The 18966-nt window shown below is 41.9% G+C and overlaps 1 protein-coding gene across 3 annotated transcripts in view; it reads right to left on the minus strand.

Moving 5' to 3' along the window:
• The window catches only part of SHQ1 (SHQ1, H/ACA ribonucleoprotein assembly factor), a 61231-nt gene extending 42265 nt beyond the window's left edge, over positions 1–18966 (minus strand). Inside the window, exons 1-7 of one of the 3 annotated variants that reach the window (XM_068154370.1) lie at positions 18938–18966; positions 17219–17401; positions 14086–14150; positions 13159–13281; positions 12245–12396; positions 11637–11749; positions 10811–10938 (exon numbers count right to left, since the gene is read on the minus strand). In XM_068154370.1, coding sequence (XP_068010471.1) covers positions 10811–10938; positions 11637–11749; positions 12245–12396; positions 13159–13281; positions 14086–14150; positions 17219–17361 — 724 coding nt within the window. In that variant the 5' untranslated portion in view covers positions 17362–17401; positions 18938–18966. Of the gene's footprint in view, positions 1–10810; positions 10939–11636; positions 11750–12244; positions 12397–13158; positions 13282–14085; positions 14151–17218; positions 17402–18164; positions 18203–18937 lie in introns of those variants that run through there. The other 2 variants (XM_068154372.1, XM_068154373.1) reach the window with 2 other exon arrangements.

Raw genomic sequence — 18966 nt, forward strand, 5'->3', positions numbered from 1 at the left:
CACAAGTCACTCATCACTCAACAAAAAGCCTAAATCATTCCTGCTTTCAGTTTTCACTTTGATTAAATTCTTAATATATTCCTTTCAAAGTCAAGTTCCAGCCCTGCAATGTACTGCATGTACACATTGGTACTATTGAACCTTTCTGAAAGTGCCAAGGATTTCTGTGGGTGCCTAGGTGTCTCATATAGATATAAAAGCACATTCAGGATCTTGGTAAACTGAAGTCTAAGTCCACGCTGCATGGGATAAAAATAAGAAAACAAGACAGCAAACATTCAGTCTAATTGTAGAAAAATGGAAGAAACAGAAGAGGAAGAAACAAGAAGAAAAAAAGAAAGGAAAAAGAAGGGGAAAAATAAGGGGAGGGGGGGAAGAAAAGGTACAATGCTGTATTTCCAAGTCTCATCAATTGAGCAATCTGCCCATGGCAAGGGGGCTGGAACTAGATGATCGCTGAGGTCTCTTCCAACCCAAACCATTCTATAAAACTCTGAATTTCAACTCATAACCCAGGCTTGATTTAGGAGCTTTGTTTAGGATTTAGCAGCTGCATTTATGCTGTCTGATAATATCCTTCCAGTGTCTGTGGAAGATTGAAGAAGGTTCAAAATCCTACACCCACCAACACTAGTGTGACAGCTGCATCTCCTTTCCAACGACCTATGGTAGCCACTATCAGTCACCATCACATTTTGCTTATCTTTACTGTACCTCACCTAGTTCGGAATGGCTATATTGAGCCAACCCAAAAAACCCTTCTTACCCAGTACTTTCTCTTTGGGATGCATATGAAAGATGGCAACAAAGCTGGCATGCTGTGACAATGCATCAAAATATTCCTCTAGAAAGTATGGGCATGGATATTGAATGCTGAATGGTAACCTTCTGAAGAACACTTCAAACACTTCAGAAAGGATGGCAGAATTGCCTTGAAATAGCAGTAGAGATGAAGTAGATAACTGACTAGAAGCCATCTCTACAAACTTGAAGTAAATCAAGGAGCCATTTAGTACAATTAAAACAGCCAGAAGCCAGAGCTAAGAGATTTTCACCCAGGCTGCATGCAGTGCAGGTGTTCCGTGTCAATAGGCTCTGATCTACTCAATGGGAGAGATGTAGTGAGCACATTTTTAGTCACATCACAGAAGAAATTTACAGGAATAAGGTAACTTGATGGGAGAAAATTGTTACTAGCTTGACAGTTGATGCTGTGTTGCATTGAGGAAGTCCCACTCCACAGTTTGTTGGAGCACCAGTAACACTGGAGCCAGCCCGAGTATAAAATACCAGTCATTGAACAAGATTTCTCTGAGGACAGGAACTCATTTACACTCTCAAAAGAAACCCTATGTGCCAGAGGTAGAGACAAGATATACTCCTTAACTAATTGAATTTTAATTGTTTATTCTAAGGGGGAGTGGGATTAAACCCAAAACCTTACAATTAATACTGAAATTCCCTTCAATTATTCTTTTATCACCCCTTTGAGTCATTACTTTCTGGCACACTTGGCTGGGGCAGAGAAAAGCTGAAGGCAAGGTGTAGTAACATGTAGAACAATTAATGGTTAACACCAAGATGAGCATGTGATACTGGCTAAGTATTAACCTGTTCATCACCCCTGATAAAGCACCTGAAGAGTCCTCTCTAGCCAGGCAGGTGGCTGGGAAGGGTTAAGTCCTTGTGGCTCCCTGAGACAGATCCTTGAACACTGCTGAGCTGTCACCTTCCACCAGCTTCATCAGTGCTAACAACTCAACCGATAACCCAACAATTCCCACACTTGATTCCCAGTTTTTCCAGTTTAGGATTTTAGGTCTTTGCATAGGTATTTGCCTCTGGAATCCCAGAGCTATCAAAGGTCCTGTTTCAGCAATCCTACCTGCAATTATACTGCTCTTATTTTTCTGCAGACTCTCTCACAGCTCTTTCTCAGCTGCATGAGCCATTTGGGAATAACCCTGGACCCCTGGGACAGGGGCATTTAAATCCTTGGAGGGGGTGCATGTTACAGAAAGAAAAGGCTACAACTGCTACTAAGCCAAGTTCCTTTTTACCCCTTGCATATTCCTCTATCTTCAGGATGATGATTGCAAGTGTGCTTATAGATGTTTCTCCTTAAACACTGCTCATCATCATTTCACACAATCCACATTTTCAGGGACACAGTCTGCCTGTCAGACATGTGGTCTTCATCCCAGGAGCTTCCTCCAAGCTTTCTAATTTTATTACATGTTTTGAAAGCAATGCCTGTGATGCCAAAGGCATGTACATATGCACACACCTCATCTCCAGACATAAAATTACAAATTAAGAGAAACATTTTCAAATGTTTTCCTTTATGAACTTTTTTTAATGTTTCTATCAGCTTCATAACCATGAAAACCTTGATTTAAATTCCTATGGAAACTTCTTGATGAGCTAAACATTTCTTTGGCATCAAGCCAGATCCATTTATTTACATGCTCCCACAGAAAAAAAGAAGAAATTCCAGCTTTTATATCACCTCAAGAAAGCCAATTTCTTCCACTCACCATGATCCAGCACAAAGTGACAATTTAGCAAGACTATGGCAGCTCTAACTCTGCTTTGCTGTTAATGCAATGCAGTTCAGTATTAGCCCTTAAATCACAAATACAGATGATGAATATAGATTCTACCAGCCCATTTGTAAGTTCTCAAATGGCACTGATTCTTCAGTGACTCACCTCTGCCATTCATATCAGAATTCTTCCTAAAACCAGATGTGCAGTGTTGTAGCACATTTGAAAAGAGGTAATGATTATTTCTGAAAGACATAGAACCAGTTTGTGTGTTGCTACAGGAGGGTGGTTTAATGAGGTATCACAACGGGGTGTTTACAGCTTGAAGGTCCAATTGGAAAGAGAAAAGGCATTTCCCATCTCAGCTAGTTTTCACTAGAAAACCCTCTCCACAACACAGTTTATTCTAAAATCACATTCAAGTGGCACTTTCACCCTGAAGAGAAGCACAAAGGAGAAGCAAGGCTCTGAGGCTGAAGGTGGAAAAGAAAATCAGAAAAGCAAACAGCCAGAAGTTTTTAGCAAAGATCACTACAGATCAAATTCATGAAGCATGAAAACACTTCTGATGACTGCAGGAATAAAGAAGTTTGTAACAAAGCAGCTATGTAATTCCTTGAAAGCACAGAAGAATCTATCACAGACAGAAGAGCCATTAAACAGGTCAGCTCTCTTATTTCTACACCTACCCCCCTGTGCTTGCTGCAGTCAGCAGCCGAGCTGCACCTGAATTAGGAGCACAGCTTTTCCTTCTGAAACTCATTATATTCAGCACTGAACCCACTAGTGAGAATCCATTCTTCTGAACCAGGAACCACAACCTGAAGTTTGTGTCTCATAACTGATCAAAATTAATCACTCTGATAAGAGAGAAGAAATGGTCCAATAAAGATAGCAAAAATAAAGAACAAAAAATTGGTTTTCTGAAGTTTTAATAACAAGCATTTCTCAGATTCTCCCAAATCCACATTCTAGAGGAACATACAAATGCCAACCATATCTCCCTCCCAAGCAGAAAGCAAAATAAACTCCTAGAGAAGTTCATAAAACATAGGAGAAGTTTCCTTCCTCTAAAAGGCAAACTCTCTGAAGCATCACAACACAAACAACTGGACCACAAACACAGGAAGTGCAATCTGTTACCCAACAGTAAACAAGAGGCATACCAGACAATTCCCACAGATAGATTTTACAAGATGTTCATTAACTCACTGCAAAGTGCCAGGTGTTCTAAATAACATTTCTCTCTCTGGAGAAAATACTCCAATTTTACAAATAAATATCTAGCCATTCCCTAAAGCTTTTGAGTAATAAATTATTCAAGACATTAAGGTGCTGGAGGGTGTCCAGAGAAGGCAAACAAAACTGGTTAAGGGTCTAGAGCACAAGTCTCATGAGGAACAGCTGAGGGAATTGGGGTGGTTTAGCCTAGAGAAAAGGAGTCTCAGGGGAGATGCTCACACCCTGAAAGGAGTTAGGAGTAAGGTGGGTGTTGGTCTCTTCTCTCAAGTAGCAATGACAGGATGAGAGAAAACCACTTCAAGTTGTGCCAGGGGAGGTTAGGGCTGGACATTAGGAAGTTTCTTTACTCAAAGGGCTGTCAGGTCTTGGAACAGGCTATCCAGGGCAGTGGTGGAGTCCCCATCTCCGGAGGGATTTAAAAGATGTGTGGATATGCCGCTAAGGGACATGGTTTAGCAGCGGATTTGGCGGTGCTGGGTTAATGGTTGGACTTAATGATCATTTAGTTCTTTCCCAGCCTAAACAATTCTGTGACTCTATGCTTGGAACTCATAGACAGCAAAACTACTACCTACCTTTTTGTATTCCCAGTTCAAAAACTACATAGCATAAGATTAACAAAGCAAGCAAAATTACTGCATTTTCTGTGCTATAAAACCTGTACTCTTTTGTGCACTTGTGTTAATGTTTCATCTAATATTTGTAGAACAACAGTCACCTAATGCAAAGCAGCATTTGCTGCTACTTAAAGCACTTAAATTTGCAAGTTCTCCTTAAGTTAGATTTTAAAATGTTTCATACATTTGTCAAGACCTAAACCATGACTCTGCAATAATATATGTGTTACTAAAGGAATCAAATTCATCTCATACATAAAGTTACTGTTAGATGATACTACAGCAATTACCATTTTTAACCACCTCCTTTATTTCAACTAGTCATCCCTCATGTTAAAATAAACATATTTCAAATTGCCCTACAGTACCCAGCTGTCAATGAAGCACAGTTTAATCTCCAAAGGGGAGGATGAGGTCTGACAGCTAGAGGTTGTTTTCTTACAGTCTGATACTTCACACTGCTGATCCCATCACTTAAATCAAGCCAGTGAGAGATCTGTATCTCAAGACTGCTGTGGCTCTTAGGGTTCTAAATGTGTTAAGGGCACTTAGATAAAATGTGTTATCAAGACAGATAGCTGACTCAGTGGTCAGAGTTGGTGAATTACAGATGAGTATGTCAGGATGGATCTCTGATAATCAGTTGGTCCAGCCTTCTGGTGAGAGCAGAGTCTTGGCTCACAGTCCTGTGAAGGAAGATCTTGAGTACCACAGTTACCTCAAAAGAAAGTATCTAAGCAGAACTGTGTATCTCCGCTCTTTTTTTTCCTTTAATGTTAACTAAAATACTGTGCTACAGTGTTAAAGGTTTTAAATATGTACTTCTATGCTTGTAAGGTAAACAATCAGCAACACCAGTTAAAACAGGAGATTAGTCAGTAGACAGCAGATTAATTGGCTACGTATTGATTTTAATCAGTAGGAAACAATTCAAGTTCTTCCTAAGAAAAGCAGGAAAGGCAGCACTACTGTGATTAGAAGGATGCCCAAAGGCTCTGCTGAGGATCAGCATTTCCCCCTACAACTTTCCACAGTACTGACACTGGTAATATATTCTTCCTGTGGACTCTACAACTTTTAAAAAGATAGCACTGAAGGGTCAATAAAAGCACTCCCTCGCTTGTGTGTGGGGCCAGTTCTGCAGAACTTGGAGGACATGGCCAGCTTTGAGAACCCCTAAAGCTCTATCAAAGAGACTGTGATCAGACAAGCCCCATTTCTTCCAGAGGTGAACTAAATGTCCTAAAAACAAAGCAGTCTCCACATCTATACTCACTCTGAACCACAATCAGTCATGTCTGATTTGTCCATCCCACCTTTTTCTTTACAGTTCTTCCATTCACATTTTAGCTCCCCCACAAATATCTTTTCTTCCATCCATGGAAGAAATACCCTCACATGCCATCTTTTTTTTTCCCCCATTCTTCTCCAATTCTTAAATCAACCTTTACAGCACATATCCTCCCTACCATTTCTGATTTTCTTCCTCCAGCCATTCTCCATAAAGTCACTGGACTGGGACAGTCTTTCCTAGACCTCACAACTCCCTTGAAACTAGTTTTTGTCATTATTCTTCAACAACTCTGCACTTCCTACAAACCAGATCAAAATCACACATCGTTCTTTCTTCCATGTCTTACTCTTCTTACCTTTTAAAATCTAAGCTCCTTTACAATAGAGATCTATCATCTCTATGGCAAGAATTTTGCATGAATAAAGAAGCAATCATTCCCCACATGAAAAATACTTGGACTGTAGTAGAACAGTGCCAGGGAGGTACACACACTGCAAAGGCCTGGAAGACTGAGTAGAACAGGGAGACAGAACAATTGCAGAAATCTGATAAAAAAAGGAAAATGGTTCATCTTAAACTTATGAATCTACCAGTAATGGTATGTATCTGAGCAGAGCCCGACTGAAAGGTGGATCTTTAAAAAGAAATAGTCTCTCATTCTCTAAAGAGATCAGCGAGAAGGAATGGTCATTTGGAAGCATGACAGGTTACCTTAAAGAAAACAAATTATCCCTGGAGCATATCAATGTTATATTACATACATATGTCAGGCTGAGCCTTTGAAGATTGTGTTACCTCAAAAAGGAGTTTTTACAGTTGTGCAATTTGAAGTAGAGTAGCAATGAACTTTTAACCAAGTTGAACGTGACTGTTACAAAATACAAAACCTTTCATCTGGAATTTGTAGAAGCAAGGCTCTAATGTTCAGCAGCAGCAGAAAGCAAGCTTTCCAGAAGTTTTATTCCCTCACAGGAAAGGCTGTGCAATTAGTCAGGCTTTATGGAGTATTACTTGACTTGCATTAGACATTGTAACTATGAATAAAATCTGGGCCGTTCAGCTTCAGAAATGTCCACTCCAAAAGTGATACTTTGCTACATTCACAATGGTGACTTTTGCTCTCCAGTTCGTCTGATCCCTCAGCAATACTGCAAAGGCAGTAAAACAAGACTACAACAAAGCCCCACAAGGGGCAAGAAGAGACAATATACAATAAAATGTTAAAAAGGACAAACAAAAGAGACACTTAAGACAATAAAAGAAAAAATTAAAAGATGCCAAAATACACACACCATGCACACAAGCTGGAGAAGAAGTTAAAAGGTTAAATAAAAATAGATTCAAGGTAAGGACTTGAAGGCTGAAGACTTTAAATGCTAATGAAAAGAGCTGATCTAAAAAATGTATTTGGTAATGAGACATTAAAAAAACCCTGATGATATAAAAACAAAAGAGAGAATAACCAGGAATGAAAGCAAGAGAGTAAAAGCAGTAATCAGCCACACAAAATCTTCACTTCACTTAATGCCATGCAGAAAGAAAAAAAAGAGCAAACCCTCCAGCAATCTGTATTTCTAATTGTTCCTTGCAGCCAAAGACATTATAAATACAAAAGTAATCAAGTTTTTGCTTCCAAGAAACCAATGAAGATAAAGGACCAAAAGGACATCAGTATAAATCAGCAGAAAGAGGAAACCAAAAATTGTCCTTCATTCAGTGTTTCTGCGTAAGGAAAGATCACAGAACCACAGAATGCTAGGGGTTGGAAGGGACCCCGAAAGATCATCAAGTCCAACCCCCATGCCAGAGCAGGATCACCTAGAGTAGATCACACAGGAATGCATCCAGGCAGATATATCTCTAAAGATAGTTGAAACCTAAGGAACCTGTTAATTTTTTATATCACTTTCCCACATTAAACTCATTTGTCTGTGTAGTAACTCGAGGAGTCACTTCCCTCTTCTTGATTCCATGGAGTGTGGATAGGGACTGTCCCAAAGGCAGCAGTAACAGAGCACAAAATGCAGGAACTCTAAAGGTGTCAAATAGCCCAACAGTAGATTTATTATCAGCTTTAGCATTACCATTTCTAACTTGTCTTACCAGTCACTTAAGTTCAATAAACAACCCTCTGTAAAGTTACATCCTTTCATGTTTGAGGGGGGTGGACTTCCCCAGCACACAGTGCTGCACATCTGACACTATGTGATTTTCATCACCTCTCTCAATTTCCATGCTCTCATGTAACAGCTTCAGACAGCACACACAATCAAAACTAAAACCTTCCTTAACACAGGATAGACAACTAATTCTGCAAGCTGGCCATGGCAGTGCACCTGCTGTGAGTTGCACATGTTTTAAACACCCTGGTATTTAAGTCTCTCCATAAGCAGTATGCTTTAAAGTCCCCATCACGAAAGATGACAGAAATTGCCTTATTTTAGATGCTTTCTTTAACAGAAATTCAGAACTCAGGAGAAGTAAGAAATCCTACACAAATCTGGGACTCAGGAAGAGTGAGAACTCTAGGTACTCCTCACTTCATGCCTCTTTTACACAAAGAATAAAAAGAAACTGCACGAAGGTTTCAACTCCTCCTCCTCTATGCCCTTAAAGAGGTTCAAAAGTAAACAGGGGACATTTGTATCCGATTTTTAGAAGACAAAAGGTTTGACCTCACACCTACCTGCAGGGCAATGTGTGCCTAACAGAGGCTCAAAGAATCAGCACATATCACTTCATAAAACACCCTGAAACATAGTGAAATACATATAACATTGGAGTCCCCAGGGCTTCGGTGCTTGAGTACCCTTTGGCTTTTTATAGCTAAACACTAGTGTTCAAAGGCTCCTTACTACAACCGCACTCTAATACCAGTGACAGTTTGCTTGTCCTTCTAGCTGAATAGCAACATCTTGGCTTAATGCAGGCAGACTGCTCCTCAGTGCTAGTGGAAATAACATGAGATTTCTCAAGAAGGTCCTTCATTTGACACAGTCCTTTTTCCTTTTACGTGCCTTTGCTATATCACTTCCACTTACCAAGCAAGAATGCTGCAGTGCATATGAATGCAGATATTCAGTCAAACTGCCTCCAGCTTCTAAGGGCTCCTGAATCTGTAACTCAGACTAGCTAGATTGGCCAGAGCATAAAAGAACCACAAAACCACAGGGAATTCATCCTGTTGATGATTAGATTCCAGGTCCAACACCCCAGACCCACCTCCTGCCTGCCCTTTTGTATTTCCATTCATAAGAGACCTTCAAGTGGAACCTGTACTCCCCCTCATGGTGGTTTTGCTCACCGCAACTCACTCAGCTTTAGTACCTCCAACAGTTTCAGATCCTCATTCAGCTGCTCACCATTCCCAGAAGCAGCTGCCAGACAAAGAGCAGTAAGAATGTTACCAAAACTGAGTTCTTCTCTAAGGGTCGGATGTTGTCATTAATATAACCCAAACACCAGATGGCCTCTTACGTTACTTACATTTCCTAAAGGTCCACAAAACTACAGGAGCCTCTTCACTCAGATGTGCAAAGGTCAGACTAAACTTATTTGTTTTTAAATCATCTTTAGGACATATGTATCTGCTCTAACAAGTGGTTCAGAGAAAAGATGACCTTCTATGTAGCCCAGTTTTCTGCCTCACTTTCCTTAGCAGCTTTGTCAGGCCTTTGAGTAATTTGTCCGTTGGTTTTGCCTTTAAACCCCAGCCACATACATATGGGCATTTTCCTTCAGAATCTCACTTTGGAGTAAACCCATTTTGTGTCAACAAAAATCACATTCTGCAGCTCTCCCTTTTCATTATCCTTCTTAACATAGGCAAACATTAGCAGTGTTCCATTTACAAAGGAATGAATGGATAAAAACAAACAAAGACCCCTCATTATTATATTTTCAAGCCTCTTGTACCTTTGTCCAATGCTTTTAAATCAAATGCTTATGATGAATGTAATTAACAATTTCTGACTTGAGAGGCTGAAAAGAGCCCAGTAATGAAGATCAGATTACACCCACAGTAAAATACACAAGTTACCCAAATTCTATTGTTCTTCTCCTGTAGAAAATATGAAAGTGAAGGTATTATTAGTGCACTAATATTTGTTAAGAACTTCTGGTGAAGGGATTATCATTATCTACTTCAGGAATATAGGATTTTCAGACATAGGAAATGAACAAAGGACAATAAAAGAAAACTCATAACAGCAACTTGCACTGCTGCCTGTAGTCACTGTGTACAGCAAGGTAATCTCAGATGGCTGGTAATAGTGTTGTTACAAGGTCATCTACCAATCTAAACCATTCTGAGAGGACACAAAGATTTTCCTCTGAAAAAATTCTGGGATGCATAAAAATAGCAGCAGAATAATAAATACCCTCAACTTCTGTTGCATTGTGTAAATAAAACATCCTCCAGAAGACAGAGATAAGGGCTCATATTAGCACAATCTTCCACAGCTGTTTCTTTGAAAACTTGCTGTGAAGTGCCTGCACCATATGTGGAAGCAGGCACAAAATCCAGTCTTGACTACTTTTTCCACTGAAAATACAACTAGGAAAGGGAGAACAGCTCCTTGAAAATTCTGAAGTGAAGAGCTGATAAGCACCAGCAATAAGTGACCTATTTTCTAGCTATTACAATCACTACACAAAGATGGGTTTGATTTGATTTCAGATGCCATGACTTACTGACACTGACAGCTCCTCTGAAATCTCAAAGACTACAGCATAGCCTTAAAGGGGAATTTTTTCTTCACAGACACTTGAAATTCCAGAATGGCCTTTAGGAACAGTTACCTCCAAAAATCTGTTCTGCAGATTAAAAAGAGTTCATACACTACACAACTAACAGGGAAATGACCACTTTGTAATAAACAGCCAAGTGCTCCAAGCCCAACTGTCTCATAACATGTAACTATTCATCAGAGAACACAAAAATGCTATTTGAGGACAGAAGTAACAGTACTCCTCTAAGAATAAAAGTTAAGAGCTAAAATAGTAGGTTAAAACCAAAATTTTTGCTTAAAGAATGATAACCTAAACAGTATCACCACAGCAATTATCACCCAAGCAACAGAGGGGGTGTGTACATATATGCTTGTTCTCACCAAGTGTTTGAGTGTCATGTTCCTGATGACTTTCTCTCTGCAAGGCTATCATTTTTTTATGAGCATCAATCCACCATGGTTTGTACTTTAAAACATGCTGAATAGCTTCATCTTCAAAAAAATCAGCTCTAGGGAAAAAAGAAAAAAAAGCAAAACAAGAAGTCATGCAAAGCACAAAGAAACTCTTTCTCATTCCACTGTGAAAAAAGTTTCAGGAGATGAAAGCAAAACCCAAAGTGGCCTAGAGAAAAACTTTGTAATTTTGAAGTTACAGACCAGAATGGTTCAGTAATGCTTGTTTCACCAGGGAAAAACAAAGTTCTGATATCTACAATCCAAAAATGCTGGCAAGTATTGGCCACTCATCTGAAGAGGTGGACTAGGAAACAAAGTTTTGCAACAGTCACAACAGTCTCTGCTTGGGTACAGACTTAAGCAGTAATTAAACAGCAGAGAACCCCAAAACAGAAGAGTGTGACACTGACACAAGACATTGCTTACACACATCCTCTAAGGCCTACTGTGACAAGACAAAGAAACAGATAAATAAGAACAGGCTGCCCAGGGATGTAGTGGAGTCATCATCCCTGGAGGTGTTAAAAAGAAACAAATGGAGGTGGCACTTCAGGCCATGGTCTAGTGGTCATGGAGATGTTGGGTAGAAGGTTGGACTTGATGACCTTAGGTGTCCTTTCCAACCTTAATGATCCTGTGATTCCATTCTTTCCAAAAGTGATCTTAAAACCAATCACTTATGAAAAGAAAAAGTGAGTATTTTTCAACCAAGGTATCTTCACCTGACAAAGTGAAATACATCAATACTCACAGGTAATGGTCAGGGTCAAACTTGGCAGCCTCAGCTGCCAGGCGTTGCCTCCTACGTTCATCGACAGGAGTTTGGTCTGGATCCTTAATGTCAATAACATCACTGAGCTCATCCTGCAAATGGAACAACACTTAGAGGACCAAGCCTCAGCTATGATTCACAAAATTTATTTATTAAGAAGACAACACCAGATATAAAGTGTTAACAGCAGAATGCTAACGGCCTGTAGACTGTAGCTTGCCAGAACTATTCACATGGCCTACTCCATCCAGGCCTTTCCTCCACATCTTCACAGGCAGCTGAACTGTGATAGTGATAGCAGCTCACTTCCAGAAGCCATTTTTGCCAAGAACCCCCTTCAGGCCTTTCTAACACTGCCATTATTGCAGAAACAGGTCAGGCTCTTGACTCTGCTACAGAATAAACTCAGCCTCAACCACCCCCTACTTCTGCAAGAACAAAGGTTCCTCTATACTACTACATGCAAAAGCAGAATATTCTGTCACAGCTACCTAATGATTCTCTCCTGACTACAGAATTAAGCAGGAAGCCCACCCAACAAGTGACCCAGAACTTTCATGACAGGAAAAAGGCAAAAATGCTTCTACCTGCAGCCGCTGGAACACCCCTGACCGCAAATTCCCAAATCCGTAACAGTACTCTGGTGGTAGAGAGCTTTCTGCAATTTCATTGTAAGGGGTCTGCTCTATTTCCCAGTCAAATTCTTCTTCCTCCTCCTCAGACAAGTCAGCAGAGGCAGCTGTATGCGTTGTATGGTCAGAAAGAAAATTATTACATACAACATATACATGATGTAACAGAAAGGCAAGCACGGATCACACCTTAAGCCTGTCTCATTTTACTCCATTTGTCAGTAATTCTACAACACTGGGTCACACAGACATCTTCACAGCAGCAATCCACAGGTCCTGCTCCAAATCCTCCAGCTTTCAAAAGGAAAAATCAGGAACACTAAAGCTTTAAAGTACATTCCCTCAAAGACTGAAACAATGGTTCCACTAGTGTCAGAATTGGATGTTAAAAGATCCCTGCCAGGAGCAAAGTGATATTATCAATAATTTAAGGTTGAGTATTACAAAATTAAACTCAGATAGTCAAACATTCCTGTCTGTTAATACTGATGTTAAACAAGTCATCCACCAGAACCTATGGTTTTAACTAGCTGCTGTCACTTGAGCTGAGAGTCCAGCTGCGCCGGAGTATGGGAAGCAGAAGACTCAAGTGTGTGATGTAGGATACAGCCACTAGAGGGGTACAAAGATCTACAGAGGATTCGCATCTGTTAAGCGTATTTCAGAGCAATATAAAGCCTACAGAGGTGCTATATATATCACCTACCCCACAGTTATTTCCATGCTTATCCATACTTCCAGATTTATTCACATCCTTCTCATACTTTGGGTTAGAAAAACAGAAATAATGTGTTCCTGCTACCTATCAGCTAGAATTATTTCATTATGCACACGTATTACTAATATAAACAAGGTAATTTTTGTCATACCTATCTCTTCTACTAGAGGCTTTGCTGATCTTGATTTCTTCGGTGCTAAAAGAGATGTTAGCATGTCCAGTCCCTCGAAATACTGGCCAGGAATCTCCTTAGGTAATTGAATTGTAAAAGTTCCTTAAAGGAAAGTCAGAATATAGTTATTGTGTTAAAACAACCACGACAAACAAAAATGTGCATTTTTCCCCTCTACAGAAAAAGGCTCGCAGAAGATGGGACCCCTGCAGGCAGCACTTTTATTAGGCATCAATCTCTGTGCACCTTACTTCAGAAGTTACACAAAATTCAAAAACCATAATGATACAAAATAGTTAAGCAGTTGTGCTCTCTGAACTCACAGCATATAAACAGAAACAAATAGAAAAAGAAGCTTTGTTTTATTTTTAATCCTTCCACTAATCAAGTAATCAACAGAAGAGGACAGGAAAATACACTCAGCAAGCTGATTATTAAGTCAAGTACTTTGCTAGCAGCAAATTACAGGTTTTAGTGCTGGTTTGGTTTTTTTTAATGAACACATTCATTTCAGAAGTTACATACTTGAATTCCAGAAATACCTTCGAGTACACACCTTCGAGTGTGGAGAAAGGCCAATGTCTACTCTCTTAAGATGTAGCTAAGAGACTGCCTCAGGATTCTCTCCTTTCTACTCAGCACTACCTTGCCTTCTTTACAGATTAATCCTGATACAGCTCCCACAGCTCTTAACACATCCTTGATGCTTAAAGATGGCCTAAATAGGTATAATAAATCCTCAGCTTTATTTTTTGATTTAAATACAACATAGGATAAACTTTACATTTCTTTAAAGTATCAAATACTTCACTGAAGTTCCAGGCAATTCCAGTGTAGCAAAATAGAAATTGTTGGAGACTTAGCTGCATTTTTCACGATACATATACTGATAACATTAACTAATACCTTTGTCTGTATCATAAGATGCTTTTTCTCTGCCATCTTCCACAACTCTTCCAGGAAGTGTCAATCTGTGTGCAAAAAAACAACAAACCACAAAACAAAACCAAGATGCCTCACTGCATGCCTAACAAATTCTGGAATTTAACATCTCAGCCTATAGAAATGAATAGAATAGAAATGGAATAGGAATAGAATAACCAGACCAGACCAGGTTGGGAGAGACCTTCAAGATCATCGCGTCCAACCTATCATCCAACACCACCTACTCAACTAACCCATGGCACCAAGCACCCTATCAAGTCTCCTCCTGAACACCTCCAGTGATGGCGATTCCACCACCTCCCCAGGCAGCCCATTCCAATGGGCAATCACTCTCTCTGTGTAAAACTTCCTCCTGACCTCCAGCCTGAACCTCCCCTGGCGCAGCCTGAGACTGTGTCCTCTTATTCTGGTGCTGGCTGCCTGGGAGAAGAGACCAACATCTGCCTGTCTACAACTCCGCTTCAGGTAGTTGTAGACAGCAATAAGATCACCCTCGAGTCTCCTCCTCTCCAGGCTAAGCAACCCCAGCTCCCTCAGTCTCTCCTCATAGGGCTTGTGTTCCAAACCCCTCACCAACTTTGTTGCCCTTCTCTGGACATGCTCTGGCAAGTCAACCTCCTTCCTAAACTGAGGGGCCCAGAACTGGACACAGGACTCAAGGTGTGGCCTAACCAGTGCAGTGTACAGGGGCAGAATGACCTCCCTGCTCCTGCTGGCCACACTCTTCCTGATGCAGGCCAGGATGCCATTGGCCCTCCTGGCCGCCTGGGCATACTGCAGGCTCATGTTCAGCCTATCATCAACCAGCACCCCCAGGTCCCTCTCTGCCACTCTGACCCCAGCCTGTAGCTCTGCATGGGGTTGTTGTGGCCAATCAACCTGGCACTTGGATGTGTTCAATCTCCTGCCCTTGGCCTCTGCCCATCTGTCCAGCCTGTCGAGGTCAACTCCTGCCCCCAGCTTGGTGTTGGCAGCAAATTTACTGCTGATCGACTCAATGCCCTCATCCAGATCATCAATAAAGATGTTAAAGAGGATGGGGCCCAGCACTGATCCCTGGGAGACTCCACTACTGACTGGCCGATCGCTGGATGCAACACCACTCACCACCACTCTCTGGGCTCAGCCTCCAGCCAGTTCCTAACCCAGCTCAGAGTGCTGCTGTCCAAGCCATGGGCTGACAGCTTGGCCAGGAGTTTGCTATGGGGGACGGTGTCAAAGGCCTTGCTGAAGTCCAGGTAGACTTCATCCACAGGCCTCCCCACATCCACCAGGCGGGTCACCTGATCATAGAAGGAGATCAGGTTGGTCAGGCAGGACCTGCCCTTCCTAAATCCATGCTGGCTGGGCCTGATCCCTTGGCCATCCTCTAAGTGCTGTGTGATTGCACTCAGGATGACCTGTTCCATGATCTTGCCTGGCACTGAGGTCAGGCTGACAGGCCTATAATTCCCTGGCTCATCCAACCGGCCCTTCTTGTGGATGGGCACAACGTTGGCCAGCTTCCAGTCCTCTAGGACATCGCCAGTGAGCCAGGACTGCTGAAAAATGATGGAGAGTGGCTTGGCCAGCTCCTCTGCCAGCTCTCTCAGCACCCTAGGATGGATCCCATCTGGTCCCATGGACTTGTGGGGATCCAAGCGGCTGAGCAGACCACCAACTACCCCATCCTGGAACAGAGGAAAACTATGCTGCTCCCTGGCTCCTTCTGCCAGCTCTGCAGGCCAGCTGTCTGGAAGACATTCTGTCCTGCTAGTAAAAATTGAGACAAAGAAGGTGTTAAGTATCTCTGCCTTTTCCTTATCCTTTGTTACAACATTCCCCTCCATGTGCACCAAGGAGTGGAGGTTGTCCTTGCCCTTCCTCTTGCTATTAATGTATTTATAGAAGGACTTTTTGTTGTCCTTCACAGCAGAGGCCAGTCTAAGCTCCAAATGTGCTTTTGCCTCCCTAATTTTCTTCCTACAAGACCTAGCAACATCCTTAAATTTTTCATGTTCCAAAAGCAGCATAAGGCCTCAACTACACGACTCCTTTTGATGGTAATGGAAGTCACGCAGTTAAATCCCCATGTACTCCAAAACCTTTTTCCATAACTATTGGCACAAGAGATCAGCAGCTGATACACGAAGTTTACAGATCCTGGTTTGCCAGCTTGGAGAAGGTCATAGTCACCACAGCAGTGCTGCCCTTGGCACAGTGTGTAACATATGGAAGACTCTAGAATTTTAAAACTCTAAACTATGCTGCTGTGACAAGTTATGAGAACTCATCCAGAGTTCCTGTATTGGTTATTTAGATTAACTAAGTCACTGCATCCTACCAGTCTACTAAAACTCTTGTGGTCTGCTAATGTATCTAGGAGGAACATGTCCAGGAATGCAGGAAACAGGTTAATAGCTTGTCAGTTCTTACATGTCAGAGGTTCTCTTAACACTTTCATACTGAGACTGCCTGCCTCTTGTTCTTTTGCTGTAGCACAGTGGGGAACTTGCTACCTAGGGAAAGGTTATGGCACAGAACCTCGCTTCCTACTTCCACTCACTCAACTTTTATACCTTTACATTATTACAAGTGCATCAAAATCCATTCCTCACCAAATACACTGTATCCAGCTCTCCACACAGAAAACATACACTTATACCACACAAATTACATACAGAAAATTGTCTGGCCATTTTACCATTAAAAATCTATTGTAAATTTAGAAAAGTATTTACTTAAATTCCCATTAACATGATTTAATGCCTAGAAACAAAGAGGCCTGATCCATAAAAACAATTCCCTGCAGCTGAGGGTAAAACCTGCAGCTGAGGGTAAAACCTGCAGCTGAGGGTAAAACCTGCAGCTGAGGGTAAAACCTGCAGCTGAGGGTAAAACCTGCAGCTGAGGGTAAAACCTGCAGCTGAGGGTAAAACCTGCAGCTGAGGGTAAAACCTGCAGCTGAGGGTAAAACCTGCAGCTGAGGGTAAAACCTGCAGCTGAGGGTAAAACCTGCAGCTGAGGGATCTTCTCAAGGGACCAAAATGAAGTTCCTTCTCTACAGACTTTTACTTATGAAGTTCCATTTCTTTTAAATCCTTCCCCTACTTGCCTGAGAAAGTATGGCTTAGCATAAAATTTAAACTCTTCCCCTTCAAAGTAGACATCAAACTCTGAAACTCTAGCATATGGAACTTTGATTACTATGGTGAGAAAATCCGGATCCTGGCTCAGCTCAAAAGCTGGAGTTATCATGGTGAATCCAGCAGGAAAAACAACCACTAGCTCGGTGGCCCTGTCAAAAAAGGAAAACAAGAAAAGATTATTGTAGCTTCTAATTTATGACAGTAAATAGTGTCTCTCAAAAAATTCTGTAAGAACATTCAGGTGCTCACAAAATTATCTTTCACATGCTCGAGAAGAAAAAAAATCAAGACCACAGCACCAAAACAAAATGTTACCAAGGATTTGAAAGCACCACCTCTCCACACCTTAATAAAACAAGTTAAGGTAAATTAATGCAAGCATTTGGAGCACAGGAAAGCATCTTATTGTATTCCACAGGAAAAAAAAAGACACTAAATTCACTCCTAGAACTTGGCAACTTTTTTGTAATTGTTGTTTCTCATTTCACACATAGCAGATGTTAGATCTCCACAGCTCATTAGTGAACAGATCACTGCAAAACAGTGGAAAGATGCTACTCCCCACTTTCACAGTTATCTTTATTAAACATATCCCTATTTTAACAGCTTCATCAGCAAACATGGAGCATTAACCATTAACAGGTATAAATTAACAGATTAATTTTTCCCCATGTAAGTAATTCACATGAATAACCTACTTCAACTGACAGGTATATGGAAGTGAAATTCCCCATTTCACTGTATCACTTGATTCCAGGGCAATAGTCTCACCATTTTCAAACTGAGAAATTGTGGTGTGCTTATGGATTTGTACCTATAGAAGAAACACCTGCAAAATGATGTACATCTCTGTGGACTTATCTCTTATTTGAGTACCACAAGCTAACACCACAGAATAAAAGAAATACTCACCAGCTCGTTTAAATCCTTCGAGACTGATATGCCAGCCTACACTTTCATTTACCCAAGAGGTTCAGAACACTCAGCAGCAGCCCCAAAGCCGGGTCCAGCTGTTTCCACTCAGAGCTTCTCAGCTCTGTTGCACTTCTGGCATCCCTGACACAAATCAATGACCCCAAACTAATGTGGAGGCTCACACACACACTCCAGGTATTTCAGACCACTGCCTAGAAACGACCAAAATCCATCCCACCACAATTCAATTCCCAAAACCTAAAACCAGGTATCCCCAATTAAGCTGCACAGACTTTTCTGTAAGACCACCACTGTGCACTACAGAAGAGACGCAGCATGTAGAACTGCAATGTTCCTGTCGTAGCAAGGGGCTGGCAGGACAGAGGACACAGGCTTTGGTCCCTCAAATTAAGACACGAGTTCCCCTCCGCTACTCGCTGAACTCAGTCAAACACAGGCCGACTCCCACGCCGTCCCACGGGGGACACAGACCGGAGTCCTCCAGCCGTACGCCCGACCACTGCGGGACAGGAGGAGACGCCGCGAAGACCACGCGGCCAGCGGTGAGGGGAGGCGAGCCAGCAAGCAGAGCCAGGCTCCCACCAGCCGACACACACCGCGGCTAAGAGCCGCGAACCGAGGCCTCTGAGGGGAGAGAGAGCCCTCCGAGGACACAGCTACCAGCAGGGTCGGCACCGCTGCTCTAAGCCTCCCTCCAGCCGCGTCCCGCCGAAGCAGCGGCCGGCCCGCCCGCAGTCAGCGCTACTCACCACCCCGCTTCCCGCCGCCGCCGCCGCCT

Source organism: Melanerpes formicivorus, unplaced genomic scaffold, assembly GCF_026170545.1.
Source record: "Melanerpes formicivorus ecotype bairdi unplaced genomic scaffold, bMelFor1.0.p_v2 SCAF_28, whole genome shotgun sequence".
NCBI classification, from domain to species: domain Eukaryota; kingdom Metazoa; phylum Chordata; class Aves; order Piciformes; family Picidae; genus Melanerpes; species Melanerpes formicivorus.